The sequence below is a fragment of the Alligator sinensis genome, unplaced genomic scaffold, assembly GCF_000455745.1.
Source record: "Alligator sinensis unplaced genomic scaffold, ASM45574v1 scaffold1411_1, whole genome shotgun sequence".
Classification (NCBI taxonomy): Eukaryota; Metazoa; Chordata; order Crocodylia; family Alligatoridae; genus Alligator; species Alligator sinensis.
This window is the reverse complement of record NW_005842963.1, coordinates 94,812-103,840: the sequence shown is the minus strand read 5'-3', so window position 1 is coordinate 103,840 and position 9,029 is coordinate 94,812. Positions and strand designations below refer to the sequence as shown.

At 50.6% G+C, this 9,029-nt stretch overlaps 1 protein-coding gene across 1 annotated transcript in view; it reads left to right on the top strand.

Moving 5' to 3' along the window:
- LOC102379980 (zinc finger protein 883-like) overlaps positions 1-9,029 on the top strand; it is a 22,103-nt gene that overhangs the window by 3,803 nt on the left and 9,271 nt on the right. The window contains exons 3-4 of the mRNA XM_014526124.1: positions 528-617; positions 953-1,119. Coding sequence (XP_014381610.1) covers positions 528-617; positions 953-1,119 — 257 coding nt within the window. The remainder of the gene's footprint in view (positions 1-527; positions 618-952; positions 1,120-9,029) is intronic.

Below are 9,029 nucleotides of genomic sequence, written 5' to 3'. Positions count from 1 at the left end.
CGACTGCTGCAGCTTCCTGAGCCTGACAAAGGGTTTTTGAACCCGAAAGCTTGCTTAATAACTATTCTCCAACCATTTGGGTTGGTCTAATAAAAGATATCAAATTCACCCAAGGAACCTTGTCTGCCTAACTGCATACCATACAGCATCCTACCAGGTTCACTAGCTGTCCTGCCTTCAGGATGAGAGGCTCAAATGTCTTTCCCTGCCTGTGATGGCAGCAGTATTTATAACCATGTGGGTGGGGTAGACAGAGCTCTGATCTCTGTTGGTGGGCAGCACCCAGGCTGGGCGCCCCGGATCTTTCTCACTACGTGTGTGCACCTCCCAGCAGAGAGAGGCTTTATCTTGGTTGGGCCTTGTAGTGCTACCATGGTAGCAATCAATTATGTAATTGATTATTGATGCTCTAATCGACCCTTTCTCATGCCCAATAAAGGCTGGTGCTGGAGTCAGTGCAATGGATTTCCCCAGTAACATTTGGCTGGTTCATGTACATTTAACCCCAGGTCTCTGTTCTGCTGCAGATTCCCCTAAAACAGAGGAGACTTGGGACTCATCAGCAGATGAAAAGTCCTCAGACTGGTGCCCTGGATGGAGTCCGTCCCCAGGAGCAGGTAAGGACTGGTGGTTTTACCCTTTCATGTGCATAGTGACATTGCACCAATGTCCCTTGAGCTTCTAGCCCATGGAGCGATGTCCTTGCAGGTTCTGACACTGTTTTGATCACCACCATGCGCTGGGACAGGGGTTGGGATCTCATGTCCAGCTTTGTGTCTGAAGGTCTATTAAAAAGGGTTACGGGACTATGATTATTCCTTCTCTCCCCTCTTCCATACATTGAAGTCTCCAACTGCCTTAGTCCGAGGCCAGTACAGGAGACGAGCAGGGGTTTCCCCATGCCAGCAGCACCAGGCTAACCTGTGCACTCTCTTCTCCACTCCACACACAGGGACCCTTAGTAGAGCTGATGAGCAGCCTTCTGAGGAGGGGCCTGCAACCCTGGAGCTGCAGAGGACTTCCCCAGGGAGAATGGGAGAGAGGGCCTCCCTGACACCTGAGCCGGGACAACTGGAGAAGCGAGAAGGCATGCCTCCAAAGCAGGGGGGGAGCTTGGAGGTGAGTAAACACCAGATTCATTTTGGGATGAGACTGGAGCTGGGGAAGAAGTGAGGAGGAGCCAGGGGTGCAGGGAAGAATTGTGAGCAGTGGAGAGACTTGAAGAGTGACAAGTGGAAGCTTCACTGCTGACAGAGGCTTGCTCCCAAGTACAAACAGCCAGCATTGCCGACACCGGAAAGTCTTGGCAAAGTCCATGGAGCCAGATCTTCCTCTACCTCTAGAAGCACTGCCTCAGCTGCCTCTAAGGATCAATCACATAGAACATTTTAAGACCTGAGCACCAAGGAAGAGCCCCTCTGGGTACACTTTGTTACCCCACCAGCACCAGGAAGCACAAAGCAATAATCTCTACAGATGAACTCAGAAAGTGCTCTCCAGCCTGGCTGAGACAGCAGAGCAGAGAGGGTCTCTGCAGCTGATGCTAGCAGGGTCTTTCCAGCCCAGCCAGTGCCTGGGCAGCCTTATGGGAAGGCAGTTTGGTAAGAGTTAGCGCCACACCTGGCTGCTAGGCAGTTGTTAGTCTGATGTCCAGCAGAGGACATGATATATTTGAAGTTTACAAACTAAGTGAATCATAGCATGAATGATGCATGCCCCCAGCAGCTGTGGGGGACGCGGCGGCGGCTGGAGCGTGGCAGCAGTTTCATAGTTTCATAGTTTTAGGGTCAGAAGGGACCTAATAGATCTTCTAGCCCGACCCCCCGCCAGGGCGGGAGAACAACAAAAGAACCCTAAACAAAAAACGGGACTCAAATGAGTCCAGCCAGGTAGGTATCCAGCCTCTTCTTAAAGATCCCCAGGGTAGGGGCCAGCACCACCTCCCTTGGAAGTTGGTTCCAGCTCCTAGCCGCCCTAACTGTGAAGTAGTTTTTTCGGATGTCCAATCTGTACCTCCTCTCCATCAACTTGTGCCCATTACTCCTTGTTATGCCAGCGGGGGCTAGGGGAAACAGCGTCTCCCCCAAACCCTTCTGGTTCCCCCTAGTGAGTTTATAGACGGTCACCAGGTCCCCCCTCAGCCTTCTCTTGTGGAGGCTGAATAGGTTCAAGTCCCGCAGTCTCTCACTGTAGGGTCTGCCCTGTTGTCCCCGGATCATGCGGGTGGCCCTCCTCTGGACCCTCTCCATGTTGTCCACATCCCTCCTGAAATGGGGCGCACAGAACTGGACACAATACTCCAGCTGCGGCCTGACCAGCGTCGCATAGAGGGGGAGGATCACCTCCCTGGCTCTACTCGAGATGCACCTGTGGATGCACGACAAGGTCCGGTTAGCCCTGCCAACCATGACCTCGCATTGTCGGCCCATGTTCATCTTGGAGTCAATAATGACACCAAGATCCCTTTCCGCCTCCGTGCTCTCAAGTAGGGAGTTCCCCATCGTATAAGTGTGCTGCTGGTTCCTACTACCCAAGTGCAGCACCCTGCACTTGTCCGTATTGAAACACATCCTGTTCCTGTTTGCCCACCCCTGTAACCTATCCAGATCCTTCTGCAATCTCTCTCTCCCTGCTAGCGTGCTCACCTCCCCCCAAATTTTGGTGTCATCAGCGAATTTAAACAGGTTGCTTTCCACCCCAACATCAAGATCGCTGATGAAGAAATTGAACAGCGCAGGCCCCAGGACCGAGCCCTGGGGGACTCCACTACCCACCTCCCCCCAAGTCGAGTATGATCCATCCACCACCACCCTCTGAGTGCGACCCTTCAGCCAATCTGCAATCCATCTGACTGTGTAGGCATCTATGCCACAGTCGCCTAGTTTATTAATTAGGATGGGGTGAGAGACGGTGTCAAAGGCCTTGCTGAAGTCCAGAAAGACTACATCCACCGCGACACCTGCGTCCATGGCCTTTGTGACCTGATCATAAAAGGCAATCAGGTTGGTCTGACATGATCTCCCCCTAATAAATCCATGCTGATTGCCCCTGAGCATCATCTCGGATGCCGGCCCATCACAAATGTGCTCCTTGATGATCTTCTCAAAGAGTTTCCCCAGGATTGAGGTAAGACTGACGGGCCTATAATTGCCCGGGTCCTCCCTTTTCCCTTTTTTGAAGATGGGGACCACATTAGCTACCTTCCAATCGTCTGGCACCTGGCCCAAGCACCACGATCGCTCGTAGAGCCGTGCCAGGGGCCCTGCAATAACCCCAGCCAGCTCCCTCAGCACCCTGGGGTGGAGAGCATCCGGACCCGCTGACTTGAACGCATCCAGCCCCTCCAGAAGCTCTCTAACCCGGTCCTCCCCAACCTGAGGTCTGAAGGCGATCCCCTCGCGTCCGGCTTCTATCACAGCAGGGAAGTCCCGGTCCCTGCACAAGAAAACGGAGGTGAAGAATTGGTTAAAGAGGTCCGCTTTATCCTCTGACGCAACCACCAGATTGCCCCGCATATCCTGCAGGGGCCCCACATTACCCGGCGCCTTCTTCATCCTCCCAATATATTTGAAAAAGGACTTTTTGTTATCCTTAATCCTGGACGCTAATCCGAGCTCTATCTCCGCCTTGGCCTTCCTAACAGCCCGCCTGCAGGCCCGAGCAGAGGAGGTATACTCCTCTTTGGAGATTACACCCCCCTTCCACCGGGCGTACGCCACCCTTTTGGCAAGCAGGCATTCCCGGACACCCTTGGTGAGCCAGGGGGGCTTTTGGACACTCCTGCCCGCCTTGCTTCTTGTCGGGATGGACACCCCTTGGGCCCCGAGTATCGTTTCCTTAAGGAACGACCACTCCTCTTGGACGCTGAGTTCCTCTGCCCTCAAGGACCCCAGTTCCTCTCCCACTAATCTCCTCATCTCACTGAAGTTGGCCCTCCTGAAGTCTAGGGCCACCACCTTGCTGCGGGCCCTTGACACTCTACGCTGGATGGTGAATTCCAGCACGCGATGATCACTATTGCCCAGGTGGTCAAGAACCTGGAGGCCTCTTACCAGGTCGTCGCCTGCGGCCAGGACCAGGTCCAGCAGAGCATCTCCTCTGGTGGGACTGTGCACCTCCTGAATCAAGTGGAGGTCCTGCAACTCGGCCAAGAACCTCCTGGAGCGGTCCGTCCCGGCTGACTGCTCCTCCCAGCAGATGTCCGGGTAATTAAAACCCCCTTTTCTGCCTTCTCTATCCTGCCTGTACAGCCTATGGCCCCTAATGTTAACTGCCCAGTCATGGGATGAGTCCCACCATGTCTCTGTTAACCCTACGACATCTGGATTTGAACTAGCTATTCTGAGGGCGAGTTCTTCCTGTTTGTTCCCCATGCTACGAGCATTGGTGTACAGGCATTTAAGGCCTTGCAAGACTGTGTGCCCCCCCACCCCCTGATTAGCCAGACCATCAGGACCCCTGTTACTTACCTTTGCACCCCTTGCCCTGATGGCAAGACCCCCATTACTTACCTTTGCACCCCTTGCCCTGATGGCAAGACCCCCATTACTTACCTTTGCACCCCTTGCCCTGATGGCAAGACCCCCATTACTTACCTTTGCACCCCTTGCCCTGATGGCAAGACCCCCATTACTTACCTTTGCACCCCTTGCCCTGATGGCAAGACCCCCATTACTTACCTTTGCACCCCTTGCCCTGATGGCGTCTCCTCGTCTTCCTGCAGCCCCCTCCCCCGGCGAGTCTAGTTTAAAGCTCGCCGTACGAGATCAGCCAACCTGGAAGAGAAGATACGCTTGCCATTAGGGGAGAGATGAAGCCCATCCCGCCCCAGCAATCCCCCCTCCCGAAAGCATGGGTCGTTGTCAAGGAGCCCAAGGCCTGCCCGGTGGCACCAGATGCGTAAGCGCTGGTTGACCTCACCAATGCAGGCCCCGTGCCTCTGTCCCCGCCCCCTTGCCGGAAGAAGAGAGGAAAAAACCACCTGCGCCCCCGTCTCCTTCAGCCTGGTCCCCAGAGCCTCGTGGTGGTGGTGGGAGCGCAGTGGTGGTGGTGGGAGCGCAGTGGTGGTAAGCAGGGAGCTCCTGCAGATGCCACCAGCGCTGTTGGCAGTGGTGGGGAAGGGGGTGTGACAAGTGCTGACCAGAGGTCAGATGCTGTTAGCAGCGGCGATGGCAGCCAGTGGGGATCGCTGATCGCCTGCAGACACCACTGGTGGTGTTGGCAACAGGGTGGCAAGCGGCGACCACCCACAGGCCTTTTTGTAGGGTGTGCAGCGTCACGCTCGAGTGCACGTGCACCCACATGCACCCCCCATACGTCACCCCTGAATCAGCGAGGCACAGCAAAAGTTGTTGCGAGCCCAAGTTAATTTCTTAGATGCAGTGAAATGACATGCACAGGCCAGACTATCAAGTAGAGAGAGTCTTTTGAATACCAAATAGAAGGGGGGAGGGAGTGGGAAGGGGGACACTGCTGAGAGAGGGGAAAATAAGTAAAGACCCCCATGCAGAGAGGGGACACAGAAACCAATCTATGTAATTAGATAAGAATCCATAGTCCCTGTTTAGCCTGTACCTTATCATCCACAGGCTGGTTTGTGTTCCTTGTATTTCTTGTGTTTCTTGATTGTATTCCCTGTACAAGTTTGTTTTTAAAGTGTTTTGGTCTAAGGACGGATACTCTGAGGTCAGCAGTGGAATATCCAGCAAGGTTAAAGCATCCTGCCGCAAGCCTTTGTGTCTTCCTGAAGCTGATGATGGTTCGGGTTCATTCAGTCTTTCATGTAGGGATTGCACTATCTGCCAATGTAGACAGCAGAGGGGCACTGTAAGCAGGGGACGGCCTAGATGAGAATGGTGGAGTTTGAGGGAAATGGTCCTCATCTGCTGTAATCCATATTATTTGGCTCAGGGATGATGTGGTATGTATTAAGAAGAGAACACAGTTTGCATCTGGGTCCATTGCAGGGTCTGGTACTTTGGTGAGAATGGGAGTTAGGTAGCCCATTGTTTGCAAGGCTGCAGTGTGGATTTGATTTAAATCAAATTGATTTAAATAGCAACTTAAATCGCTGGTCAGGAAGCCTCAATTTAATCACGTTTGATATAACCTTAATACATATTATTCACAACTCAGAGATGGATGTGAGTTGCACTTTTAGAAGGTACACACTATTCATTCTAACGCAGTGATTTATTTTGATTTTTTTTTTTTTTAGATTAATTTTGCAGCTACATCAGAAAACTGAATTATGATTTGGTTATTTTATTTACCAAACTGAATTGAAGGAACTGCTTGTAGAGTTACTGGGAGGTGAACTATCTCCAATTCACTAGATTAATCATGGATCTTTGGGGGATCTTTTTGCCACGCTGTATTAGGAGGACAGCAACCATCACCAAAGGCAACAGACATTTAAATTGTTTTAGTTAACTAATACAGGGGTTGTCAACCAGGGGTACGCGTACCCCTGGAGGTGCTTGAGAAGGCCCTCGACAGAGTGCTGCCACCCACCACTGTGCATCACCCTGCGTGTGCTGGGGTCGGGTGACCCCCTTGCAGCCTGCGTGCACCTCGTGTATCCAGGCAGGTGGTTGGGTGCATGCGGCGCTGTGCGCAGGCAGCTGGGGGCCATGAGCACCGGCTGCTCATGGTTGGAGAGGAAGGGAGAGGGGGGAGGCATGGGGCAGCGTGAGGTGCCCAGCCCCTTGTTCATTCCTCCCAGGGAGTGGTGCCAGGAGCAGTGGCTGCCGCGGCTGCCCCACACTCACCACCCTGCCCCGGGGGTGCACTTATTAAAAAAAGTTGAAAACCCCTGAACTAGAACAACAAGCTTATGTATTTTGGGTATTTTTCTTCAACAACAAACGTGTATAATCATTTTGACAAAACAAACATATGTATTTTTGAATTTTTAACTATTTTATTTATAAATGTGAAATGTGTTTTTAACAAAAACTAAATAGACTACTTCAGCCAGGTCAACACAAGAAACTTAAAATACTTGCACAGAGACAATAGGGCTGATGGGTAGGTAAAAAGGTCTGTTTCCTCTTATCTCCATAGACTGTTATTAACAAAGATGTTATCTCTGGAGACAAATCCACAGTTTGAGAAATGAAAGTAAGCATCACAGAGCGTGTCTACACATGAGCATATGCTGTGCAGTAATTTAGGTTACTGTTCAGTAACTGAACATTACTGTGTAAACATGCACATCCGTACTGCGCAGTAAACTATGGTGACTTATGCCGACATGGGTGTAAATTTGCTACCTGCATGATGCAGGAAGCAAATTTATGCCCAATTAGTTACTGTGCAGTAAGACATGGGTAGATGTTTTACTGCGCAGTAACACTGTGTGTGCATGTGTACTGACTTGGGACTAATTTTAGTCCAAGTCAGTGTACACACAGCGTTACTACATTGTAATGCCTACGCATGTAGACACCAGCCTAAACCACTTAATGTGCAGTAAATGCATAAGCACCCACAGAGATGCTTAATGGGATCCTCTGTACTGACCACTAAGTCCTATTGGGTAGAGAGGTTTTCTTTACTAATCTATAGAGGAACTTCTAAGATTGGGCTCCTACTATAGTCCATGGCATGTTGTGACCTATTTATAAAACTTTTCTAGGAAGGTCACATGAATATATTGTCTCAAATAGTATATAATTAGAAGTTATAATCCCGATTCCATGATGATCTCTTTGAGCTTTAAACACATCTTAAATTAAAATTATCTTTATATAGGTATGTATTTTTTTAAAGCATCTTAACAAAAATCTGATTAAAGAAAAAAATGTGATTTAAATAAAAAAATCAGATTAAAAAAAAAGTTGATTTTTATCCACCCTGAGAAGCTGTTTGAGGTTAGGGGGATTCCAGTTAGCCAGTCTGGTTTGTCCCCTGTGGCTACACTGAAACAACTGTCGTTTTTCAGGAGGGGATGGAGGTCAGTAAGGCTGTGCCCAACATTTTTGAGCTGGGGGCTGTTGGTGATACTAGCAGTGGCGCTCTGTTGTCTTTGTTTCCCAGGTTGGTATTGCAGGAGGTTGGAGCGAGGTCTGAGTCTGGCTTTGTTGCGTACACTGACAGCAATTTTGGGATTGTTTTCTGATTGTAGGATTCTCTGCTCCAGGCCCTTCAGGTGTGCATCCTGGGGGGTGGGAAGTATTGAAGCAGCTAGTGTAGTGTCTAGCTGGGCTTTGAACAGTATATCTAGTAGTGTGTGTAGGAGGAAAGCAAGCTGTAGTAGTTGGTAGGTTTCTGGTACAATGTGGTGGCAGTGTAGCCATTGAAAACCTTTAGAGTAATGTCTAGGAAATGAATTTGCTGGATTCCAGTGTTGATTTGAGGGAGTGGTGGAAGTTGTTAAAACCCTGGCGAAATGTCTCTAGGGTTTTCTTACCACCTGTCCATAAGATGAAGATGTTATTGCTGTGCTTTACGTATATGAAGGGGGTGAGAGGCAGCTATGGAGCAACCAGACTTCCAGGTCTGCCTTAAAAATATTGGCATGTCTTGGGGGCCATACGCATGCATGCCTATGGCATTTCCGCTTGTAATTACATATACGGAGTCCCCGTATCTGAACTAATTGTGTGCAAGGGTAAAGAAAGCCAGTGTTTGTGCAACCCCCAAGAAGTGAAATGAATACCAGTCCCCATCCCCTTATGCCAGTGTCTTATGGAGAGAAAAGTCACAGCTCCAGAGCTGATACCATCTGTAGACATCCATCCATGCTGATTAAGGGTGCACCGATAAACATTTTTTTGGCCAGTGCCGATGGTGGATTATTTACCAGCCATATCGGCCAATACCAATCTGATTGCCGATATGCAGTCTGGCAGCATGGAGAGCAACCTCCAGCTGGTAAGTCTGTTGGGGGGAGTGGGACATGGAGGATGGAAGAGGCATGGGGGGCAGATCGAGGCCCCCATGTTGAGGGAGGGAGCGAAGCTGGTGCTGGGGCAGGAATAGGTGCTGCTGGGGTGGGGCAGGGCGTGGGGTGGAGCCAGTGGCTT